Source organism: Schistocerca piceifrons, chromosome X (assembly GCF_021461385.2).
Source record: "Schistocerca piceifrons isolate TAMUIC-IGC-003096 chromosome X, iqSchPice1.1, whole genome shotgun sequence".
NCBI classification, from domain to species: Eukaryota; Metazoa; Arthropoda; class Insecta; order Orthoptera; family Acrididae; genus Schistocerca; species Schistocerca piceifrons.
The window spans coordinates 589,142,829-589,170,113 of NC_060149.1; the positions used below are offsets into that span (position 1 = coordinate 589,142,829).

Genomic DNA, 27,285 nt, shown 5'->3' on the forward strand with positions numbered 1-27,285 from the left:
TAAACGTCGTCGAACTGTTCGTGCAGATGGTTGTTGCCTTGATAACGTCCCCATCTGTTGACTCAGGGATCGAGACGTGGCTGCACGATCCGTTACAGCCATGCTGTTAAGATGCCTGTCATCTCGACTGCTAGTGATACGAGGCCGTTGGGATCCATCACGGCGTTCCGTATTACCCTCCTGAACCCACCGATTCCATATTATGCTAGCAGTCATTGGATCTCGACCAACTCGAGCAGCAACGTCGCGATACGATAAACCGCAATCGCGATAGGCTACAATCCGATCTTTATCAGAGTCGGAAACAAGATGGTACGCATTTCTCCTCCTTACACGAGGCATCACAACAACGTTTCACCAGGCGACGCTGGTCAACTGCTGTTTGTGTATGAGAAATCGGTTGGAAACTTTCCTCATGTCAGCATGTTTTAAGCGCCAACCGTATGTGAATGCTCCGAAGCTACTCAGAGCTACTGTTATACTTCGGAGAGCCAATCACAAAAGAAGCTACTTCACCTAGTATGCAAAATGTATGAGACAGGCGAAATACCCGAAGATTTAAGAAGAACGTAATAAGTGTGAATATTGCCGAAACATCAGTTTAATAAGTCATGGCTGCAAAATACTAACACGAATTATCTACATAAGAATAGAAAAACTGCTAGAAGCCGACCTCGGGAAAGACCAGTTTAGCTCCTGGAGAAATGAAGAAACACGAAAAGCAATACTGACCCTACGGCTTATATTAGAAGATAGGTTAAATAAAGGAAAACCTCCGTTTATAGCTTTTACAGATTTGGAGAAAGATTTTGACATGTCGACGGGGATACACTCTTTGGAATTCTGAAGGTAGCGAAAAGTTGTACACAACCTGTACAGAAAGCAGACGGCAGTCTTCAGTAAGATAGACTTCTCTCCAGCAAGAGTTGAGGGGGTGTGAAAGAAAAACAAGAAAAGCAGGGGTTGGGAATGGAGTGAGACGGGGTTGTAGCCTCGTTAAAACCTATTAAAGAATCATACCTTCGTATAATTTTATTATAATTTTTAAAGTAGACCAATTTGACGACGCTCTTGTAAAAAGTTGTATGTACATTTAAGCAAAAATTGTCCGTAATTTATATGATGACGGTCAACACAAAAAAAATTAGTTTTAAATATTGAGTGCAAACTGATATCAAAAATAATTTTTATTATATGTACTCTGTAGATGATGCAGTAACATCATTCGAGCAAAAACATCGTAAATTACAAACTAATTAATAATTACTTTAATGGCCAGAGAAACATTTCAAAGTGTGAAAGGAAGAACTAAACTGTCACTCACTTTACCATGTAGAGAATAGTTTTGTCTTTATACAACCACATATAGTGATTAGGAATAGTCATTGTCTGGAACGTAACAGCTTTTGCGTTTTTGAAGAAAGAGTCTGGCCTCCACATGTTTTTCAGCCAGTCAACTTCCAGTAACCTGAAAAAAATCAGAAATAATTGATTATGGGTTTCATGTTATAGTGGCGTAAATATTACATTAATCTGATTCTTCTTGTGTAAAAATGTGTCAGATAGCCTCTCCAGGCCGGCCCGTGTGGCCGAGAGTTTCTAGACGCTACAGTCTGGAACCGCGCGACCGCTGCGGTCGCAGGTTCGAATCCTGCCTCGGGCATGGATGTGTGTGATGTCCTTAGATTAGTTAGGTCTAAGTAGTTCTAGGTTCTAGGGGACTGATGACCTCAGATGTTAAGTCCCATAGTGCTCAGAGCCATTTGAACCATTTAGCCTCTCCAAGGTGAAACGCATATTGCAAAGAAGCTGACGACAGAAGTGGGACAGTCAAATAAATTAAGAGTCGATTATGCTGAGATGGCAAATAATACGGCGTAATTTTTTCCTTCTCGATGAATGTAGGGTGCTGGATCCCCTGCAGAACAATCTCTGAACATGCAGAAATTTATGTGTATTTTAAAAAAAATCATATGCGTCAGTGTCGTATTGATATTTTAACAGAGCGGCCCAAATGACGGTTCTGTCGCAGTGCTCATCCACTCACGCAATATGATTTAATATGTAATTTGCTTATCATATTTAAGTTCGTTTATTCTTGAATGAATTTTTCACTTTGCAACCAAGTGTATTCTGATGTGAAACGTCCTGGCAGTATGGATGGTAGGAGATGAAGTACTGGCGGAAGTAAGGCTGTGAGGAAGGGTTGTCAGTCGTGCTTGGGTAGCTCAGTCGGTTGAGTAACTGCCCCTGAAACAGACATCCCGAGTTCAAGTCTCGGTCGGGTGCAGAGTTTCAATATACCAGGAAGTTTCTTGGTTATTGTTATTTGCATGTGTTAACTTATTCTAAAGTATTACGAAAGTATGATACTCTGAGAAGGAAATTGTTGTGACCCCAGGTCGCAACTCCAGTAAGATAGACTTCTCTCCAGCAACTGCGGGCAAACGCGTCGATCTGCACACTCAGGCGAAGGGAGTCCGCCAACGAATTCCAACGGACAGCTGCAGAGATCGTTAGCAGTGCGGAACTACTCGTGTTTCTCGTCACGCGAGCTGCGGTAGGTTTCTCAGTTGAAGATCCATGGGCGAACAGCCGGATGAATATGGTCTCACAGATTCTCGATTGGGTATAAAAACCAGAGAGTTTGGTGGCCAGGGGAGTACGGTAATTCATCCCGGTGCTCTTCGAACCACGCACTTACACCGCGAGCTGTGTGACACAGTGCATTGTCCTGCTGGTAAATGCCGTCGTGCTGACGAAGGAGCAAACTGCATGTAGGGGTGGACATGGTCCCCAACGATAGACACGTACTTGTTCTGTTCCACTGAAGCGTTCAGAATGACGAGACCACCCATGGAATGCCACGAAAACATTTCTAAGACCATAACGCTCCCTCCTCTGGCCTGTACCCTTCCGACTATTGTTGCAGGGCTTTACACGGTACGGCCATCTGTCCAGAGGAGCATAAAACGTGATTCAGCTAAGAAGGCCACTTGTTGCCACTCAGCGGATGTCCAGTTGCGGTACTGGCGTGCAGATTCCAGCCTTCATCGCCGATGTACCGCTGTCAACATAGGTGCACGCATCAGGTGCGCGCTGCACATGCCTGTACACAGCAACGTTCACTGATCGGCTGTTGGGGAGACTCTGTTAGTAGCTCCTTGGTTCATCTGGGCTATCAGCTTCTCAACAGTTGCACGTCTATTTGCCCGCACACATCTCCTCAGCTGTCGTTCGCCCCTGTCATCTACGGCGCGTGGTGCAACACAGTTGCCGGCTGTGTTGGCCGAGCGGTTTTAGGCTCTTCAGTCCGGAACCGCGCGACTGCTACGGTCCTTTACAGCTATACTCCTTTATATTTCTGCCTCTGTTGCACTGACAATTTGGGTTACTGGTGACTAGTTTTGAACGTCTCCGTTCATTATCGAAATGATTAATAAAATAATTTTTTCTACCTTTTGAACTGTTTGCAGCTGTTCCAAATGATAAACAAAATGTTATTCCAGTAATCATTCCAGAATACCGAGGTAATGGTTCGATAGTGAACGGACACGATCGAAGCTAGTCACCATTATTACAAATTGTCAAGGTGACGGAGACAGAAAAATTAAGGTCGAATGCAGTTGCCACTGCTTTTTGATGTAGAAAACAGCCAAAGTTACAAGAGTCAGTTTTTTTGTTTAATTAATGGCTAGTTTCAGGTTACCTGAACCCATTTTCAAATCATCCAAACAGACAAAATGGTATATTTCGTAACAGCATGCAAATCATGTTAACATTGTACATACACGTACCTTAGTCTTGTGCATCAAATTCGTTAACCCAAGTTGCTTTCTCGTTATTAACCCAGCATGCTCGAAATCCATGCTGATACTTTTGCCAGTGCATTGTTGAAATTCTGCACCTTTGCAGTCACTTAACCTAATTTAACTATTCATCTCCAGCGTTATGGCAGCAGTTAGAATACAGGCTACAGTTAATACAATTCTCTTTGTTATTATAAGTCATTTCATATCTGAAGACATGAATAAAATATTGAAATCCACAAGCTGTGGTATAAGGTGATTTGTACACGAACTTGTAATTATTCATTCACATAATTATTGAATTTAATCTAATTGCTCCCATCCAGTAGCTAAGATTATTAGAAATGCCCTCCTGATTGTCGTAATGTACAGCTCCACAGTAACACGTAATTCAGTCTCAGGTACCTGCGAAAAAAATTTTAGTTTGCACTGTCTTGTCATGTACAATCTTTGACATAAAACTCGACCGGCGGCCGGCCGCTGCAGAGGCTACGTCCGCGCCGATCGCGACATGGGACAATTAAACTGGCCAACTCGCTAATTCTCTAAGTCCGGCTATCTGCACAACCTGGCAACACGGTAGACTGCGGCACTTCCTGGAGGAAGTCTTGTCCCATATAAGAGAAGCTCTACACTGTTTACGACCATGGTATAGCGGTACCGTGCGTTGTTTCTGTCTACAATGTCTGTGGATCGAAACTAGATGGTGCAAAAAATTTTTATAGCCTCTTCCAACTGAACGCTGAAGACGTGAATGTAATGGTAACACAGATTCAATCTACTTCACTTTGTATCACACCGATAACAAACTTTTATCCAGTAGCCATTTTGCGGCAGGTTTCTTGCAGAGTGTCCTCCTCTGGACGCCGCATGTGGCAAAGCTCCGGGATCCACATCCCCGTTCTTTATGGAAAGCGCCTGCTACCGCTCATCGCTGCTGATAATTTAAAACGCTTTATTATTATTAAATGTTGCTCCATAGAAGACTTCTACGATTTCCATTCTCGTTCGAAAGCAACAGAGACTGACGCCCTGATTAGTAGATGGGTACTGTATTACATTAATCTGCAAGAGCTGCGTATGGTCAGAAATTAATTTTATAGACTTAGACGAAATTAAACCACCTCACTACATTCGATGAATTTATAAATGCTTCATACCTCTTTCTTTTCCTTTCAAAGTCAATTATTTGTGCAACTTTTGGCCAATATTCGGATGTTTTCGTAAAGCCAGAGTGAGCGTCTGTGGTGTAAAGTGTATTATAGTTTTTGTTTCATTCTTTATGGTAAGTCTATGCGATAAACTGTGTGAATGCCTTCCAATGCATGCTCTGTAGATGTGCAGGAACACTGCATATTTGGATTTCCATGTATGGATTCATGAAGTATTTAACGTTGGTCGGAAGTGATAGTTAAGGTCATCAGATATAAACCAGAAAAAGTTATCGATTTTGAGGTTTCATAAAATGGAGACGAATTGCTAACGCCGGTGTCAGCAAACGTCTAAAGTTAAATGCTATTGCAAAATTTAACCAAATAGGAACTATATTTATCAACATGTTCACTTCATAAACAGCCTCCTGACATGTTAGACCCATATGACGAACAAAGCTCAAATTCGAATCGTTGACAGTAGGTTTGAATCTTTTCAGAAACTATTTTGCAGTGAAGCACCTTGGCATTTGCAAAGCAATCATCCATGATATTAACATAATTTACTAAGTCGAAATTGCAAGAAGATTTTTGTGTAAAGGCATTCTTCAGATTTAGCAGTTTGCAACCCCATTAGTTAAAATGGAAAATAAAACGTTGTACTCAGCGGCCTTCACCGAGATTGGAACTGCCATTTCATATAGCACCAGCATCGCAACGCATAATGGAATCGCTGAGCTAACGACACACTGGCGGCAACAGGCGGGCTATAGTCATTGCGATATTGCCTGAGCCTCAAAACGCAACATTTAACACACAAACAAGTGTTACTTATGTGAAGAATGCCGTTCTTGGAGTCCAGAAATTACATATACTTTCTAAGTGTCTCATCTTACAGTGGGTTATATCGCATGAGTCTTCGATATGAAAAACGAATTCCAAGTGAATTTAGCGACGTAATGCCGGGCTACACCCGGAAGTAAATGCACTCTCACAGTGTTGACAAATACTTGCTACGACGCTGCCAATTCTCAGCTCTCTTACGAGACAGCTCCTTAGCGAAATGCTTGTCGTGATTGTCCGATACGGTTCTTCAGAGGGGAGACGCGCGCTCACGTTTGGTTTTTATGCGGCGTTCTCCCCTGATAGTTTCTGACGTTGCCTTGTAGGCTATGTGGTGTCACCGCCAGACACCACACTTGCTAGGTGGTAGCCTTTAAATCGCTCGCGGTCCGTTAGTATACGTCGGACCGCGTGTCGCCACTATCAGTGATTGCAGACCGAGCGCCGCCACACGGCAGGTCTAGAGAGACTTCCTAGCACTCGGCCCAGTTGTACAACCGACTTTGCTAGCGATGGTTCACTGACAAAATACGCTCTCATTTGCCGAGACGGTAGTTAGCATATCCTTCAGCTACGTCATTTGCTACGACCTAGAAGGCGCCATTACCAGTTACTATTGATACTGTGAATCATGTACCGTCAAGAGCGACGTTCACCATTAATGGATTAAAGTTAAGTATCCCACCAGCTACGTCCGTTTTTTTCTAAATTCTAATTTCCTTGTCCTGTTCCAGACCTCACGCCAGCCTGCGTGAGCTAAAACGCGCGCCTTTCGGCTTCCTCTAGTAACACGGTGTTGGCTCTCCTGCCAACCACAACAGGCTATGTATACATTTGAGGCATTCAATTATCATTAATCCAGAATGAATTAAGTTTCAGCTTCCGACGTGGAAGAAGGCTGTTGACGCCGACATTATATCATTACAACGCAGGGAAAGCAAAACGGATGATTCAGTGCTTCTCATTCAACATAAAGCATGTGAGATAATTTTCCGTAACGTTCATAATCATCTCAGAATACAAACGAAGTAAAAATACATCGAAAGCTTATTGTAATTGAATACATTGTAAGATATCAAACACCTTGCATCTCAATGTTGGATGTGTCCCCGTGCAATCTTTTGCAGCATACATGTAGAACGTCATGATTACCACGAGAATGAAGAAATATGTTAGTATGGATGGAAGCAAGAAGAGAAGCATTCAACAAATATTCGATTCCACATGGCATTCATTTCATTTGAGATTTAAGAAGAGGTAAAACGGGATATTAATTTCGTGAACACGAAAATATGCTGCACATATGGAGAACGAGGAAGTCTGCGTCTACATAAGTTTCTTCCTTGAAATGTATATGCTCTATCATATACTAAGTAGCCTGATCATTGTTTCCGTGATGTTACCCGCTTGTTTGGCCCCTAAAGGATGAACAGATTCCAAATGCATGTCTCTGCATGAAAGTAGTTGTTCGAACCCTTCCTGATTCATGATGCAGACCGCTGTGCCTCCCCCCCCCCCCCCCCCCTCGAGGGTTATGTCTCCAAACTAAACCGTATTTTATCCACTGGCATAATTTATTCAGACAGCATCAGCACAGAACTATCAAACAATGGATTCGTTTAATATCTTGCCTAACGACTGTTGTTTCTTTCTTAATAGTGATCCTTGACAAAGCATTTTAACGAAGTTTATATTTGTGTGTGACAGTTAACTGAAAAAAGATATTCTTCTATTTTGTCAGTCTTCTTCTCCACTGAGTTGTAAATGGTTCTCTTTATAAAACGCGTAGTAGCGTCACAAGCGCAACTGTCGCAATGCAGTCGCAGTGGAATCGAGAGAGTAGGGTGCGTGTGGTTGCACTGATTGAGCATGGCAGCTACTCGGCATTAGAACCTGGAGAAAAGTGTGGAGTACCGGCAAGAACAGCTAGACGCTGGTGGAAATGATACAAGGAAAGGGGCTATATAGGGCGGAAAAGAGGAAGTGGACGGCTCCGTGTGTCTACCGCAGCAGGTGATCAACGTGTTTTGGCGAATATACGTGCTAATCCATTCCTCAGTAGCCGCGCCCTGAAAGAGCTATCTCAGTTTCCCGGCAGCGGAAAGACTGTTACGAGGAGACTGAAAGACGCAGGATTATATTGTCGGAGAGCTGCTATAAAGCAGCATTAACCGATTATCAGATGGCTGACCGCATGGCTTTTTCAACAGAATATATCGACTTTGACTGAAGTAATCTTTTCGCATGATAAAATGTTTTCCTCCGGTAGCGGACGTCCCTGTTCAAGTGAGATACGAAATTTTCTTCATAAAGTTATCAGTTTATGCTGTTAGTGACTTTACATTTGTAGTAGGCACAAAATAATAAATATAAACAGTTCCGTATATCATGATTTTAATAGTTCTCATCTGATAAATAAATGTGACCCTTGAATTTGTGAATATTTGCATTAACACGCAAATGTTTTTAGCGTTTGGTATACCGTCCACGAGGACAATGCTTCCAGCCATTACATTTTCTCTTCTTAGGCTTCTCTCCACAGTTAATTCTTATACGACTCTGCGATTCATTTCAATCTCCTTCTACCTTGTTTTGGTCATTTTCCTCTACATTCGGTATCCTGTGGCCTGTAGGTGGACCATACTTTATTTTTTCAGATCCCATCTTTCACTTCCAAAGAAAAGAGTACTCCACATCATCCATTTTGCAGTGTATTTCTATATTTCTATCACTTGTATGTTTACTTCAAAGAATATTATTCGTACACATAAATGGTTTGCTATCGCTGTTCTTCGCTTTACTTTTGTTAAGCATCTATTTCTCTCTCATTCTGGTCCTGAAGTGCTGTACTTTTAATGCCAACAGTTTTTATTGCTGTGCTCATATGTTTATTACTTTTTCTCATTGCCATTACCATTTGTTGTTGTTCTCACATTCCAGTGTTATTCTTTTCTCGATTTTCGGTTAATACCTGCAAAATGTTGTTCATTCTGTTTCTAAATCTGGAACTATTAGGAAACTGTTAACAAATGTGATGCAGCGTATCTTTTTACAGTTGAATTTAACTGTTGATGTTTCCTGTCCCGTTGTTTGTATTGCTTCTGTAATATATATATATATATATATATATATATATATATATATATATATATATATATATATATACGGTGTTAAGGAAAGTGGTATTCCAATACTTTGCGAGTCGGTAGTATGGACTAAAAGAAGACAACATACATATTGTAAGAGCTACACGCACTTCTTCAGTACAAGAGAAGTGTTTTAAGTAGAACAACAAATGTGTTTCACGGTAGTAAAGGTGAAGAAGTGCTCAATGTCCTTAAAATATTGATTTCAGACTCATTTCTCTTGTTTAGTGGATATGTTTATCTTGTTTCTGTCCATCCTATCAGCTCTCGAAATGTGGATTACTTGTTTTTAATACCCTGTATCCGAAGCAGATATGTAGACAAAGGACGTCCATACTCATTTCCAGACTTTATATTCCTATTTTATTCCATTTGTATTTGTTATTGGGCTCTATTGTATTCAAACACTGGAACCAATCAACTCAGTCCACGCCAGCTTTTTATAATAGTAAAATTATACCTTCCATTTCGAACCGTTCCTATATCAATGAAGGAATTATTTCTTTATCGGTTCATTTCTTCCCTTTTACCTAGCAGCACATACAAACCGGTAACTGATTTAGTTGTTCTTATTTTGTTCCCGAATAGGCCTGCCCCAATAAACCGATCTATCATATTAACAGAATCTTCCGTCGGTTCTTGGTAGAACAACATTATAATAATAAATGAAAAGCACCAGTTTGCTTTTGTTCTACAATATTACTTTTATTGCTAACCGGTTTTCGGCTCACAAGGCCATCTTCAGACATTTACTGAGTAAATGTCTGAAGACGGCCTTGCAAGCCGAAAACCGGTTAGTAATAAAAGTAATATAGTAGAACAAAAGCAAACCGATCTATATTTCCTTTTATTAAAACTGTACGATATTCATATGTTTCTTGGAGGCATGCTGTACTTTTCACTGTTGAATGCCTTGGCTGATTTTTCTTTTAAAGTTAAGCATAAGATAAAATATACTTTACAGTACTTTACTAACATTACAGTCGTGATCTACAGGGTGCTACAAAAAGGTACGGCCAAACTTTCAGGAAACATTCCTCACATACAAATAAAGAAAAGATGGTATATGGACATGTGTCCGGAAACGCTTAATTTCCATGTTAGAGCTCATTTTAGTTTCGTCAGTATGTACTGTACTTCCTCGATTCACCGCCAGTTGGCCCAATTGAAGGAAGGTAATGTTGACTTCGGTGCTTGTGTTGACATGCGACTCATTGCTCTACAATACTAGCATCAAGCAGGCATTGTTGGTGATGTCTTGATTGGGCCCCATGTTCTTCCACCTACGCTCAATGGAGCACGTTATCATGACTTCATACGGGATACTCTACCTGTGCTGCTAGAATATGTGCCTTTACAAGTACGACACAACATGTAGTTCATGCACGATGGAGCTCCTGCACATTTCAGTCGAAGTGTTTGTAAGCTTCTCAACAACAGATTCGGTGACCGATTCCACGGCCTACACGCTCTCCTGACCTCAACCCTCTTGACTTTCATTTATGGGGCCATTTGAAAGCTCTTGTCTACGCAACCCCGGTACCAAATGTAGAGACTCTTCGTGCTCGTATTGTGGACGGCTGTGATACAATACGCCATTCTACAGGGCTGCATAAGCGCATCAGGGATTCCATGCGACGGAAGGTTGATGCATGTATCCTCGCTAACGGAGGACATTTTGAACATTTCCAGTAACAAAGTGTTTGAAGTCACGCTGGTACGTTCTGTTGCTGTGTGTTTCCATTCCATGACTAATGTGATTTGAAGAGAAGTAATAAAATGATCCCTAACATGGAAAGTAAGCGTTTCCGGACACATGTCCACATAACATATTTTCTTTCTTTGTGTGTGAGGAATGTTTCCTGAAAGTTTGGCGGTACCTTTTTGTAACACTCTGTATAACATATCTCCCAGAGTATACACTCTTTTTCTCCAGGTCACTTCTCGTAACTTAGAATATAATTGCGCAGTAATGTCCACATGTAAAATTAAAATGTGTTCAACGTTTCGTAAGTGTATTTCCTCGCCTCCTGGCATGGGTGAATGATAACACATCTATCAAACAGAAGAGGCGAGGTCTGTATCACCTAATCCCAGGTCGTTCGCGCTCGTTTATGCCAGCCACTTTGACATGGGAAGGGCCTGATGACGGGGCTAGGAATCGGAGAGTGAACGTACTGGTGACGTAGTTTGTGGTTCCTGGTGTTTCAACCTAAAGCCGTTCATCCTAGTGTGCTTTCTGTCAGGAAATATCGTCCTCGGAAAGTGGACAGGATGGTTTTCTCTTTCTTTGAAATTGTGAGAGCTGCATCAGCACGTTTCCTAGATAGTGCACAGCTGTTCACGAGATTTGTTTCTTTATTCCTCCTTTACATTCAATTTTGATAGCAGCTGACAACTGCCTGCATTGCCTTGATTAAAAATTATATGACAAAGAAACAAATTGTTTTGATGTTTAATATTCCGTTTTTTTTTTTTTTTTTGTCATACAGCTCCCTCTAGTACCATGGAAGCCATTCCCTCATGTCTTAGCAGATGTCCTATCATCCTGTCCCTTCTCCTTATCAGTGTTTTCCACATATTCCTTTCCTCTCCGATTCTGCGTAGAACCTCCTCATTCCTTACCTTATCAGTCCACCTAATTTTCAACATTCGTCTATAGCACCACTTCTCAAATGCTTCGATTCTCTTCTGTTCCGGTTTTCCCACAGTCCATGTTCCACTACCATACAATGCTGTACTCCAGACGTACATCCTCAGAAATTTCTTCCTCAAATTAAGGCCGGTATTTGTTATTAGTAGACTTCTCTTGGCCAGAAATGCCTTTTTTGCCATAACGAGTCTGCTTTTGATGTCCTCCTTGCTCCGTCCGTCATTGGTTATTTTACTGCCTAGGTAGCAGAATTCTTTAACTTCATTGACTTCGTGACCATCAATCCTGATGTTAAGTTTCTCGCTGTTCTCATTTCTACTACTTCTCATTACCGTAGGCGCATGCAAATATATGAATTGGGTTACGATTTACAGATTTTATGATCTTAGTCATAATAGCAACGCTGCATACACGAATTGTTCTTGAGCAATGAGCATTACATAAAGATATGTACTCGTAGTGGTATTTAGCTCTCACTAATATGAAGGGATGAGTTATTTCACTAACATTCCTGAAATCAGCTGTTTATCTCAACTGTAGGCGTTTACTCCGAGCGCGGGCCGCGTTGACACGAGGTGTGACCAGGCGACGTCAGCGGCCACGGTCTCCTTGAGTAAATGCAACACATTGAGCGAACGAGCTCGTGTAAAGTTCGTAGAGAATGTCTCGCTATAAAACAGATTTCTTTCTTCTATATATCTTTGTCAGTGGAATGATAGAAAAAAGAATTGTATAGTGAAGGCTAGCAATCGTTTTGAATAAACAAGTCAGATTAGCTCTACAACCATGCAACAGAGTCCAACAGTTAAACAAACTGCTGCACTGTATTGAACAACTTACACCCCACCTCATCATTACCAAAGCATAGGAGGACGGCATATTCTGAAAGAAGTCCTACCTGCGTCTTATAACTGACGCCTTAAACTATATTCTGATCCCCGTCCCAGCACCCTCCCCTTGTCAATATAGATTTTTGTCAACAGCTATCAGCAAAGGATTTTTCAATGTGGAATCCTCCGAATAATTTATAAACCTGTAGCTTAGACTACACATCCAATGCAGTTGTCGAATTTTTTCACAGTATGGAAATTCATAGTATTAGTCAGAAGTATTTAATTTCTAAGTTAATGGATGATAATTTCTTTACAGGACCATAGCCCGATTCATAATAGCAGGCCGTCCAGAACTGGTTCCAAGGTCAGCAGAGAAGAAAACTTCTTCCTTTCGTGCCAAAATCACCAGACCTCAACCCCACTGAAAATATGTGGTTCAAAAATGCCTCGAACACTATGGGGCTTAACATCTGAGGTCATCAATCCCCTAGAACTTAGAACTACTTAAATCTAATTAACATAAGGACATCACAAACATCCATGCCCGAGGCAGGATTCGAACCTGCGACCGCTCGGCCACAACGGCCGGCGGAAATATGTGGGCGGAGGTTACGAGATCGTTACCACCTGGGTCAAGGAATTCAGAAACTCTGTGGGAAAATATAGGGAATACATGGTGGGAGATGAACGATTATCACAATCTCTCGATGAATTTAGCCTTATCATTTCCCGTCCGCAGCTCGTGATCGTGCGGTAGCGTTCTCGCTTCTCGCGCCCGGGTTCCCGAGTTCGATTCCCGGCGGGGTCCGGGATTTTCTCTGCCTCGTGCTGACTGGGTGTTGTGTGATGTCCTTAGGTTGGTTACGTTTAAGTAGTTCTAAGTTCTAGGGGACTTATGACCACAGCAGTTGAGTCCCATAGTGCTCAGAGCCATTTATCATTTCCCCGACGCCTTCGAGCAATCATAGACAACGAGGGAGGATGGGTAGAGTACTGAAAGAAAAATAAAAGCCAAACCAGTTGCGAGGTCCTAAAGTGTTCCGGAAACCTGCTAATGCTAAATGGTCCACGTGTATTCTCATTAAATGTGTCACTGCGTGATTCTTACACATAACAACTACTAATTAAATTCTTTACTCAAAGAAATGAATAAACATATGTACGCGCAACGGATAAATGTTTAATTTTGTAGTATTAACCCCAAATTTGGTACACTGTTAATCACCCGACTTTGTTTATAGAAAATACGTAAGTAACAGGAAACGTAACTGGACCTGCATAATAACTTCTCCGTTCTGTAAGCTATTTATTTTCATTCTGTCTTACTTTCTTCTCTCAAAACATAATAATGATATTACCAGTAACATACAGGATAAAATTTCCTAACAGTTGATCTTGTAACAGCACATATAAAAATATTTTACTTGCTATGGTTTCTCACCCACGGGAAGGAATGGAGGATAGCCCACAATGCTTGATTCATAACGTCACAGCAACACACTATCACTCTTATTACCATTGGGAAAAGCAATGATCGTATTTCCACGCGGACCAGTACTAGAAAAATTCTAACTTATTCAATCACACCTCTCATTTATTGACGTGCCTCGATGTTAACTAAGTCTCGCGTGGCTGGAAAGTTCACGCGGTCGCGATTCCGAAATTTACGTTCCCCTCATATTCGTGCGCGACACGTTATCTCAACTGAAAAAATGCCCTGCACAAGTTACCTAGACTGATTTCCTAATTATATGTTGGCACCATTAAATAATATACCATCCAAAGCCTCCCCTCCTAAAAACACACAATGAACTTTTCACAGTACTTAGAGTTCGTGTATAGCGTGGATAACATGGCAACACGAATTACTATTATGCTGTTTCCCCATTTTTTAATTCAGGAAAGCTATCTCAGTGATTCCCACGTATCTTTCAAATACCGTTGTTCTAAAAGTCAGCTTCACACGTAAATTTCTACTGACTCATTCCACAAAAGGTGACTTCTTATTCTTTCATATTAAATTAGCAACCTTGCCTTTATCCATGAATTTCAGAAACTCGTCAAATTACAAATTAAAACACACACAAACTATAAATGGCTTCTTTGAAAACTAATTCTTTCAGATCAAAATTAAGAGCATTACTTTCTACCATGAATTTCTGATAGCAGCTTGATTAGTTAAAGCCACGAGATAATATTTTCCTACACTTCCAGATCAGATTTTGAAACAGACTAACCAGAATCAATTTAAAATGACCATTACTAAAAAGAATTATGGTAAATCAACACATTCCTACTTATAAACTAATGGTTCCTAGCACTCAGTCATCCACTCTTCTTCATTTCCTTCATCAGCCACATGTGGTGAGTGCCAGGTCTTTAGACTATAATAGCTCGTCACATGTATTCTATTTGTGTCGTACCTGCTTTACAATTGAATTCTAACACTTTACTGTTCACCGAATTACCCAATCGAAATATCAAATTCCATTAACTTTCAAGTTATTCTTCGCGGTCGCGACATAGCATTCTCACATTTGCCTATCTTTTACCTGTCTATAAACAATTTGGTTCCCTCAAAAATATTATATTAAATTGAATATACTCTGAAAGAGAATGTTACCACGTAAGGTGGAACATTAGAGCCTTAAATAACTCATTTCTTTTCCCTTTGCGGAGAGCATTTTGCTCCGCCACTTCCTCAGTCCATCCGGCTGCTTCAGTCGTCCCCAGCGCGTTTCTCTTACCACGCTACCGCTCTCTCCATGCCTACAGCACCCTGGCCAATCAAGGCTCCAGAATTTCTTCCCAGCACACAATGAAATCTGTCCGCACTTTTTTACTCGATGAGCTTAACGTAAGAATACAGACAAACCTTGCCCCCTTCTCTCCGATGTCAGAGACAGACCTTTACTTCAGAAAACTCTCATGTCACTGCATATCGATACATCATTGCCTTCCCATGATTCTAATAATTTCGTTTCAATATTCAATCCCATTCTATCCACAATGCATACTATTTACCTTGCTCTCAACTCAATCGTGGACTATTTAGGATAAGATGAGTGGGAAAAGTGGGTTTTCATACATTATACGAAAATAATAAACTCATCCAGTTGCTCTGATCAATTTCCTAATCACAGCAGGTTGGTTCAATAAAAATCAACAGCTCAGACCGAGCGTCTGATAACAGATACCTGATACAGCAACATATTCTAGCAATTACATGTGAATAGTAATTCCCGTGCGAATAGGCTGATATTTTTGAAGTACAGCGCCTTTGGGCTATCAGGAAGTAAATTCGGAGGAATATGGCCAAATTCAGGGCGCTGCGTTGAGGGTGCCCACGCTCGATATGATAGGCCTTCTGCTCTTACTGTTAATTTGTTTCTTTCGTTCTGAGGTGTACCACGAAATAAAGTTCTCCTCCGATAAACGATTTTCGCTTCTATTCGAAAAGCTTCTTGAGTAGTCCCGCAGTGAACATTACCTAGAGATGCTACTTGTAGTTTTTGAAGCAAAGGCATATGTTTAAGGATAACGAACTGTAGTCGAAGTTACACCAGATGATACTGAAGGAATTCGGTTATGACGTGCGACAGCGAGAGTGGTAGCCATTGTTTGCTATGTGGGAAGCAAGAAACCTGAGGCCTTCAGTAGTAAAATGTATGTAAAATTCAATAACAAGAAATCCTGTTTGATGGAGTAAGGATGCTAGTATCATATATATCTGACGCTCAGGAAACCTTATCTGAAAGTATATGACAGGCTTCCTGCTATTATGTTATGTCGCTTGCCTTCAGTAGACATATAGATAACCCATGGTAGAGCTTTCTCGTCATCCGAATCACATAAATGAAAATAACAGTCAAAGGGTTATTACTAAATTGTAGGCACATGGCCACATCACATATATAAAATTTGGAGACTAGACTCTCTCGCGATAGATTGGATGTCTCGATACTATCATGAAATATTTAGGCTACGAAAACATACTTTCTTCTTGGTGTCAGCGTGGTCCAGACTGCAATGTTGTAGGAATCCTTTGGCAACCCTGTTGACATAACAATAATTTGCAGCCGTGGGACTGATTTATTATGCTAAATTCGCCTGACATTTTCTTGTCATCTGTATGAAATACTGTGAATATTCCCTCTGATGATATCTTATTTAGTTAGTAATATTTTGTGAGTACAAGGTCATTTCATGCAGGATCTATCCCTTGTCTCACCCTTCACGTTGTGAGTTATCAGTTATCTACTGCAGCCGCGATTATGGCAATGACAGAGTTTATGCAGGAATTCCTTGGCGTCATAGTTGTAAAGTAGTGAATTTATAAACCGGTAGTGGCCTCCGAAAGCAGTTCCAGGTTTGCTGCAAAAGATGTGTCTTGTTGTTGTTGTTGTTGTGATCTTCAGTCCTGAGACTGGTTTGATGCAGCTCTCCATGCTACTCTATCCTGTGCAAGCTTCTTCATCTCCCAGTACCTACTGCAACCTACATCCTTCTGAATCTGCTTAGTGTATTCATCTATTGGTCTCCCTCTACGATTTTTACCCTCCACGCTGCCCTCCAATGCTAAATTTGTGATCCCTTGATGCCTCCAAACATGTCTTACCAACCGATCCCTTCTTCTAGTCAAGTTGTGCACAAACTTCTCTTCTCCCCAATCCTATTCAATACCTCCTCATTAGTTACGTGATCTACCCACCTTATCTTCAGCATTTTTCTGCAGCACCACATTTCGAAAGCTTCTATTCTCTTCTTGTCCAAACTGGTTATCGTCCATGTTTCACTTCCATACATGGCTACACTCCATACAAATACTTTCAGAAACGACTTCCTGACACTTAAATCTATACTCGATGTTAACAAATTTCTCTTCTTCAGAAACGATTTCCTTCCCATTGCCAGTCTACATTTTATATCCTCTCTACTTCGACCATCATCAGTTATTTTACTCCCTAAATAGCAAAACTCCTTTACTACTTTAAGTGTCTCATTTCCTAATCTAATCCCCTCAGCATCACCCGATTTAATTTGACTGCATTCCAATATCCTCGTTTTGCTTTTGTTGATGTTCATCTTATATCCTCCTTTCAAGACACTGTCCATTCCGTTCAACTGCTCTTCCAAGTCCTTTGCTGTCTCTGACAGAATTACAATGTCATCGGTGAACCTCAAAGTTTTTACTTCTTCTCCATGAATTTTAATACCTACTCCGAATTTTTCTTTTGTTTCCTTTACTGATTGCTCAATATACAGATTGAATAACGTCGGGGAGAGGCTACAACCCTGTCTCACTCCTTTCCCAACCTCTGCTTCCCTTTCATGCCCCTCGACTCCTATAACTGCCATCTGGTTTCTGTACAAATTGTAAATAGCCTTTCGCTCCCTGTGTTTTACCCCTGCCACCTTCAGAATTTGAAAGAGAGTATTCCAGTTAACGTTGTCAAAAGCTTTCTCTAAGTCTACAAATGCTAGAAACGTAGGTTTGCCTTTTCTTAATCTTTCTTCTAAGATAAGTCGTAAGGTTAGTATTGCCTCACGTGTTCCAACATTTCTACGGAATCCAAACTGATCTTCGCCGAGGTCCGCTTCTACCAGTTTTTCCATTCGTCTGTAAAGAATTCGCGTTAGTATTTTGCAGCTGTGACTTATTAAACTGATAGTTCGGTAATTTTCACATCTGTCAACACCTGCTTTCTTTGGGATTGGAATTATTATATTCTTCTTGAAGTCTGTGGGTATCTCGCCTGTCTCATACATCTTGCTCACCAGGTGGTAGAGTTTTGTCATGACTGGCTCTCCCAAGGCCATCAGTAGCTCTAAAGGATGTGTCTTATCAATTGCTTTCTGTAAGTTTTAAATCAGGTGCTACCTGTCACATGTAAGTGTGTCCTAGCAAACTGGCAGGAGCTGCCATGATCGTAGACCTCGCTAATCTTAAGTCACATCAAAATTACTAATAAAATTACTGAACAGATTCGAAGCATCTATGAGAGTAGCGAATTTTACTTTGTTCATCAACTCCATCTGAAATAAGAGGGCAAAAAATTACAGGGACAATGACCAAGTTTGTTAGTATGCACTATCTATGGTTGATCTGGAGGTGAAAACGTTCGAAAATGCACAACTGCACTTTTGCGAACTTGTGATTTATTTTTGCATCAACATTGTTGTGAACCCACCATTTACATTAGCATCCATGATATCTAATCATTTTGATAGTACACATGATAATATAGATGAGTAGGATACAAGACAGAACGTAGATAATTTCCGTTTGACGTCAGCACTATCATTTTACTTTTTTTGAATAGGACAATCATTTGAGGTTTAGTTAAAATAAAGTTACGCTGCAAGAGAATTCTCTTGTATTTTTCAATGTGTGGTCTGTTGTCGGTTTGAAGGCCTTCAATTACATCAGCAACTTAGTGCAGCCCCACCGAGGGCTGTCTGGAGTGGGGTGGAGATAGCAATGTGAAAGTGGCGAACTATCGAAGACGATCTTCATATTATTAGTGTGATTGGGACTTCGTATATTCTTGACGACGTTTAGCACCTTCGCGGTCAGTCACCCAATTTCAGAATTCATGTTAAGTAATCCTGCTAAATTGTCATAATATTGTCTTTTTATATTGATGAGTCATCTGGTTAGTCGTCACGTTCAAGTGCCATCTACAATGCAAATTTAATATTACGATCCTAGAAACTAATCTGCAATACGTTTTGTATTTCATAATCAGAACTATCTACATTAACCGTCATCAGAACAACGTCAGGGAGCAGAAAGCAGCAGTACCTTGGTAACTACTTGGGGACTTGCTTGAGTCGTGTTCTAAGGAGAGGGTAGTTGCTGGTTCACATTATATTACACTAGTGAGAAGTACCGAATTTTCCTTTTTCTTTGCAAACATCCAGAACTAAATTCAGTAACAAAATGCTAAGAAGATATTTGGATTGTCCCAGCTCAACGATCAACCTATTTTTATAGATTTTTATTTTACAGCTATTCTCGTTCTGCATTGAAATAAACTTCATTCATTACTTGCTTGTTCTTGTTACGATTATTATCGTCATTCTCTCACCCGCAAGAGTTTTCACATCCCTATTTGGTATCGATGCACGTGGAGAGTGGCTGTGAGAGAAGGGAATAATGAATGTTACGTCATGCAGGATACACTCATTTACTTCGACATCTCGTGATCAACGCTTCAGGAGAAGTCAGATACGTGAAGATGTCAATAGGAGGTCAGATGCGCTGGTACGACTCTGCAACTACTCCTGTTGATTTAACAGTGTTGCCAAATAAACTGGTGCTGCGAAATCAAAAATGTAGTACAGACTATACCAGAGTAGCAGAGAGCTGCTAATTTCGGACCACGACCGTGAATTACCCTTGGGTCAGCTGCCGGTTAGAGTGTTGTATCTGCAAATGGAAGGCTTTGTTTGATGTCTTGTGCTGATATACACAAAAGATAACTCAGGAAGCGTTCGAACAACTACTTTCATGCAGAGACATGCATTTGGAATCTGTTCATCCTTTAGGGGCCAAACAAGCGGGTAACATCACGGAAACAATGATCAGGCTACTTAGTATATGATAGAGCATATACACTCCTGGAAATTGAAATAAGAACACCGTGAATTCATTGTCCCAGGAAGGGGAAACTTTATTGACACATTCCTGGGGTCAGATACATCACATGATCACACTGACAGAACCACAGGCACATAGACACAGGCAACAGAGCATGCACAATGTCGGCACTAGTACAGTGTATATCCACCTTTCGCAGCAATGCAGGCTGCTATTCTCCCATGGATACGATCGTAGAGATGCTGGATGTAGTCCTGTGGAACGGCTTGCCATGCCATTTCCACCTGGCGCCTCAGTTGGACCAGCGTTCGTGCTTGACGTGCAGACCGCGTGAGACGACGCTTCATCCAGTCCCAAACATGCTCAATGGGGGACAGATCCGGAGATCTTGCTGGCCAGGGTAGTTGACTTACACCTTCTAGAGCACGGTGGGTGGCACGGGATACATGCGGACGTGCATTGTCCTGTTGGAACAGCAAGTTCCCTTGCCGGTCTAGGAATGGTAGAACGATGGGTTCGATGACGGTTTGGATGTACCGTGGACTATTCAGTGTCCCCTCGACGATCACCAGTGGTGTACGGCCAGTGTAGGAGATCGCTCCCCACACCATGATGCCGGGTGTTGGCCCTGTGTGCCTCGGTCGTATGCAGTCCTGATTGTGGCGCTCACCTGTACGGCGCCAAACACGCATACGACCATCATTGGCACCAAGGCAGAAGCGACTCTCATCGCTGAAGACGACACGTCTCCATTCGTCCCTCCATTCACGCCTGTCGCGACACCACTGGAGGCGGGCTGCACGATGTTGGGGCGTGAGCGGAAGACGGCCTAACGGTGTGCGGGACCGTAGCCCAGCTTCATGGAGACGGTTGCGAATGGTCCTCGCCGATACCCCAGGAGCAACAGTGTCCCTAATTTGCTGGGAAGTGGCGGTGCGGTCCCCTACGGCACTGCGTAGGATCCTACGGTCTTGGCGTGCATCCGTGCGTCGCTGCGGTCCGGTCCCAGGTCGACGGGCACGTGCACCTTCCGCCGACCGCTGGCGACAACATCGATGTACTGTGGAGACCTCACGCCCCACGTGTTGAGCAATTCGGCGGTACGTCCACCCGGCCTCCCGCATGCCCACTATACGCCCTCGCTCAAAGTCCGTCAACTGCACATACGGTTCACGTCCACGCTGTCGCGGCATGCTACCAGTGTTAAAGACTGCGATGGAGCTCCGTATGCCACGGCAAACTGGCTGACACTGACGGCGGCGGTGCACAAATGCTGCGCAGCTAGCGCCATTCGACGGCCAACACCGCGGTTCCTGGTGTGTCCGCTGTGCCGTGCGTGTGATCATTGCTTGTACAGCCCTCTCGCAGTGTCCGGAGCAAGTATGGTGGGTCTGACACACCGGTATCAATGTGTTCTTTTTTCCATTTCCAGGAGTGTACATTTCAAGGAAGAAACTTATGTAGACGCAGACTTCCTCGTTCTCCATATGTGCAGCATATTTTCGTGTTCACGAAATTAATATCCCGTTTTACCTCTTCTTAAATCTCAAATGAAATGAATGCCATGTGGAATCGAATATTTGTTGAATGCTTCTCTTCTTGCTTCCATCCATACTAACATATTTCTTCATTCTCGTGGTAATCATGACGTTCTACATGTATGCTGCAAAAGATTGCACGGGGACACATCCAACATTGAGATGCAAGGTGTTTGATATCTTACAATGTATTCAATTACAATAAGCTTTCGATGTATTTTTACTTCGTTTGTATTCTGAGATGATTATGAACGTTACGGAGAATTATCTCACATGCTTTATGTTGAATGAGAAACACTGAATCATCCGTTTTGCTTTCCCTGCGTTGTAATGATATAATGTCGGCGTCAACAGCCTTCTTCCACGTCGGAAGCTGAAACTTAATTCATTCTGGATTAATGATAATTGAATGCCTCAAATGTATACATAGCCTGTTGTGGTTGGCAGGAGAGCCAACACCGTGTTACTAGAGGAAGCCGAAAGGCGCGCGTTTTAGCTCACGCAGGCTGGCGTGAGGTCTGGAACAGGACAAGGAAATTAGAATTTAGAAAAAAACGGACGTAGCTGGTGGGATACTTAACTTTAATCCATTAATGGTGAACGTCGCTCTTGACGGTACATGATTCACAGTATCAATAGTAACTGGTAATGGCGCCTTCTAGGTCGTAGCAAATGACGTAGCTGAAGGATATGCTAACTACCGTCTCGGCAAATGAGAGCGTATTTTGTCAGTGAACCATCGCTAGCAAAGTCGGTTGTACAACTGGGCCGAGTGCTAGGAAGTCTCTCTAGACCTGCCGTGTGGCGGCGCTCGGTCTGCAATCACTGATAGTGGCGACACGCGGTCCGACGTATACTAACGGACCGCGAGCGATTTAAAGGCTACCACCTAGCAAGTGTGGTGTCTGGCGGTGACACCACATAGCCTACAAGGCAACGTCAGAAACTATCAGGGGAGAACGCCGCATAAAAACCAAACGTGAGCGCGCGTCTCCCCTCTGAAGAAGCGTATCGGACAATCACGACAAGCATTTCGCTAAGGAGCTGTCTCGTAAGAGAGCTGAGAATTGGCAGCGTCGTAGCAAGTATTTGTCAACACTGTGAGAGTGCATTTACTTCCGGGTGTAGCCCGGCATTACGTCGCTAAATTCACTTGGAATTCGTTTTTCATATTGAAGACTCATGCGATATAACCCACTGTAAGATGAGACACTTAGAAAGTATATGTAATTTCTGGACTCCAAGAACGGCATTCTTCACATAAGTAACACTTGTTTGTGTGTTAAATGTTGCGTTTTGAGGCTCAGGCAATATCGCAATGACTATAGCCCGCCTGTTGCCGCCAGTGTGTCGTTAGCTCAGCGATTCCATTATGCGTTGCGATGCTGGTGCTATATGAAATGGCAGTTCCAATCTCGGTGAAGGCCGCTGAGTACAACGTTTTATTTTCCATTTTAACTAATGGGGTTGCAAACTGCTAAATCTGAAGAATGCCTTTACACAAAAATCTTCTTGCAATTTCGACTTAGTAAATTATGTTAATATCATGGATGATTGCTTTGCAAATGCCAAGGTGCTTCACTGCAAAATAGCTTCTGAAAAGATTCAAACCTACTGTCAACGATTCGAATTTGAGCTTTGTTCGTCATATGGGTCTAACATGTCAGGAGGCTGTTTATGAAGTGAACATGTTGATAAATATAGTTCCTCTTTGGTTAAATTTTGCAATAGCATTTAACTGTAGACGTTTGCTGACACCGGCGTTAGCAATTCGTTTCCATTTTATGAAACCTCAAAATCGATAACTTTTTCTGGTTTATATCTGATGACCTTAACTATCACTTCCGACCAACGTTAAATACTTCATGAATCCACACATGGAACTCCAAATGTGCAGTGTTCCTGCACATCTACAGAGCATGCATTGGAAGGTATTCACACAGTTTATCGCATAGACTTACCATAAAGAATGAAACAAAAACTATAATACACTTTACACCACAGACGCTCACTCTGGCTTTACGAAAACATCCGAATATTGGCCAAAAGTTGCACAAATAATTGACTTTGAAAGGAAAAGAAAGAGGTATGAAGCATTTATAAATTCATCGAATGTAGTGAGGTGGTTTAATTTCGTCTAAGTCTATAAAATTAATTTCTGACCATACGCAGCTCTTGCAGATTAATGTAATACAGTACCCATCTACTAATCAGGGCGTCAGTCTCTGTTGCTTTCGAACGAGAATGGAAATCGTAAAGTCTTCTATGGAGCAACATTTAATAATAATAAAGCGTTTTAAATTATCAACAGCGATGAGCGATAGCAGGCGCTTTCCATAAAGAACGGGGATGTGCAGCGGCGCTGCTGTCGCCACGGCCGCTGCCAGTAGCCAGCAAATGGATCCCGGAGCTTTGCCACATGCGGCGTCCAGAGGAGGACACTCTGCAAGAAACCTGCCGCAAAATGGCTACTGGATAAAAGTTTGTTATCGGTGTGATAGAAAGTGAAATAGATTGAATCTGTGTTACCATTACATTCACGTCTTCAGCGTTCAGTTGGAAGAGGCTATAAAAATTTTTTGCACCATCTAGTTTCGATCCACAGACATTGTAGACAGAAACAACGCACGGTACCGCTATACCATGGTCGTAAACAGTGTAGAGCTTCTCTTATATGGGACAAGACTTCCTCCAGGAAGTGCCGCAGTCTACCGTGTTGCCAGGTTGTGCAGATAGCCGGACTTAGAGAATTAGCGAGTTGGCCAGTTTAATTGTCCCATGTCGCGATCGGCGCGGACTTAGCCTCTGCAGCGGCCGGCCGCCGGTCGAGTTTTATGTCAAAGAGTGTACATGACAAGACAGTGCAAACTAAAATTTTTTTCGCAGGTACCTGAGACTGAATTACGTGTTACTGTGGAGCTGTACATTACGACAATCAGGAGGGCATTTCTAATAATCTTAGCTACTGGATGGGAGCAATTAGATTAAATTCAATAATTATGTGAATGAATAATTACAAGTTCGTGTACAAATCACCTTATACCACAGCTTGTGGATTTCAATATTTTATTCATGTCTTCAGATATGAAATGACTTATAATAACAAAGAGAATTGTATTAACTGTAGCCTGTATTCTAACTGCTGCCATAACATTGGAGATGAATAGTTAAATTAGGTTAAGTGACTGTAAAGGTGCAGAATTTCAACAATGCACTGGCAAAAGTATCAGCATGGATTTCGAGCATGCTGGGTTAATAACGAGAAAGCAACTTGGGTTAACGAATTTGATGCACAAGACTCTGAGGTACGTGTATGTACAATGTTAACATGATTTGCAGCCGGCCGAAGTGGCCGTGCGGTTAAAGGCGCTGCAGTCTGGAACCGCAAGACCGCTACGGTCGCAGGTTCGAATCCTGCCTCGGGCATGGATGTTTGTGATGTCCTTAGGTTAGTTAGGTTTAACTAGTTCTAAGTTCTAGGGGACTAATGACCTCAGCAGTTGAGTCCCATAGTGCTCAGAGCCACTTGAACCATTTGAACATGATTTGCATGCTGTTACGAAATATACAATTTTGTCTGTTTGGATGATTTGAAAATGGGTTCAGGTAACCTGAAACTAGCCATTAATTAAGCAAAAAAACTGACTCTTGTAACTTTGGCTGTTTTCTACATCAAAAAGCAGTGGCAACTGCATTCGACCGTAATTTTTTTGTCTCTGTCATCTTGACAATTTGTAATAATGGTGACTAGCTTCGATCGTTTCCGTTCACTATTGAACCATTACCTGGGTATTCTGAAATGATTACTGGAATAACATTTGTTCATCATTTTGAACAGCTGCAAACAGTTCAAAAGGTAAAAAAATTATTTTATTAATCATTTCGATAATGAACGGAGACGTTCAAAACTAGTCACCAGTAACCCAAATTGTCAGTGCAACAGAGGCAGAAATATAAAGGAGTATAGCTGTAAAGGAATAAGAAATAATATTTCTACCTTTTCCAATGTCAGCTGCGTATTCATATGATACAACTGCAATGCAGCAAATGTTATGGCTGGTAAAGGATACCATCTCCATGTTGAGGGGAGGAACTGAAGAAAAGGGACGCTAAATGGATGTTGGGGCAGCCATGATAAAAATGATGTGAATACAGTGTTTGAGGAAAGAGCGTGGAATAGATGGATGCTTCCAACACTCAATGCAGTAATCATCGTAACTGGAGTAACTAACTTCAGCAGATGTGGGTCACTGCTGAAGTATGTGGTGGAGTGGCTACGCTTCAGCGCTCATCAGCGCATTCTATATAATTTTATATTCAAATGTGTTTGTTGATATTTAAGTTTGTTTATTCTTATTTGCATATGTTAATTTGTTGTAAGGCATTACGGAGTATGATCTCTGTCAAAGTAATAATTATTCCATATTTATATTTTGTTAGAAACTCTCTGGAGCTTGGCCTTTGTATTTAATTGGAGGCTAATACTGTATGAATATATTGTGCCTGCTTTTTAGAATGGAATATTTGCTACAAAATCTCAAAAAAGGGTAGTACTGATACATTTAAACAGAAGGCTACTACTGAACATTTTATTTAAGCATGCAGTAAATATCCTTTTGTATGTATCAATAGTCTAAATTGTTAGCGCGGCGTATTTAATTACACGGGAAGGAACAGAGAGGAGACTGTTAGCTTGCAACAGCCATTTTATGCATTTTCCTTAATGACTCCATACCCAATGTATGAGAGTACTGAAGCAATGGAGCAGTGCTGTACGTCTCTTGTCTGTAATAAATGACAATGAAGGGACAGAAATGGAGCCCCGTATGGAGGGTGAAATAACGTGAGGATCCCAGTCAATAAGAGGCCTCTCTGACTGAATAGTGCTTTGTCGACTTCCTCTGATCATTTAAAATCCACGTAAGTAATCGAATATGAATCAGCTACATATAAAGTGCTAAAATTAACACTGAGATATTTGCGAAATTTTTATGTGAGTAAACCTGCTATTCGAAATGTTGGCGAAGAAAGTGAACGTCACAGGAACGTGTGCCCCCTGATATCTCGATGATGAAATATACAAGTGGTTCCAAGTTTTTAATACCCATGTGAAAGATTCCTAACCTTCGTGGAGATATTAACGAAATTCATGCATCCTCAGAGTTTAGCCGTTCATAGGGTACTGTCTGAAGTGAAAATAGAATATATTTACCTAAAGAAAGTCGTTAATGGCCTCAACTGCATTAGTAAATTTATGTAACTTTTTTTAAAATTTTAATGCTGTCAGCTTCCGTAGATCTACACTCATGCTTGAAGTAGTACCACAAAGTACAATATTAAAATTTCGGGAAGTGAAACGGCTGTAAAAAGTCTTTCTCATGCAAAAGTTTCAATTGATAACAAAATAACAGATTATGAGAAACATAAGCGAATTCTTGAATGTTAAATCAATAAGAAGTGGTGAATTTCAGTCAGACCACTACACTTATCCTCCTAAAATTAAGCTAAACTTTGTACCTAACGAAAGCCAAAGAAATTTGAAAATTGTGAGAATATGTGACATAGGGATCCAGAGAGTAGTATAAGGAATAATACAAAAATTAAACTTCGAAATTAAAATAAACCAACCTGGTAACTGTTATGAATGCTACAGACAGACTTCCTTAGACCGTTCAGGAATGTTTTACGAGTGGCATTACAGAAGTTTTC

General features: G+C 41.5%; 1 protein-coding gene across 2 annotated transcripts in view; it reads right to left on the bottom strand.

Moving 5' to 3' along the window:
• LOC124722852 (glycine receptor subunit alpha-3) overlaps positions 1–27,285 on the bottom strand; it is a 375,323-nt gene that overhangs the window by 145,631 nt on the left and 202,407 nt on the right. For both annotated transcript variants that reach the window (XM_047247978.1, XM_047247977.1), the window contains exon 4: positions 1,325–1,468. In XM_047247978.1, coding sequence (XP_047103934.1) covers positions 1,325–1,468 — 144 coding nt within the window. The remainder of the gene's footprint in view (positions 1–1,324; positions 1,469–27,285) is intronic.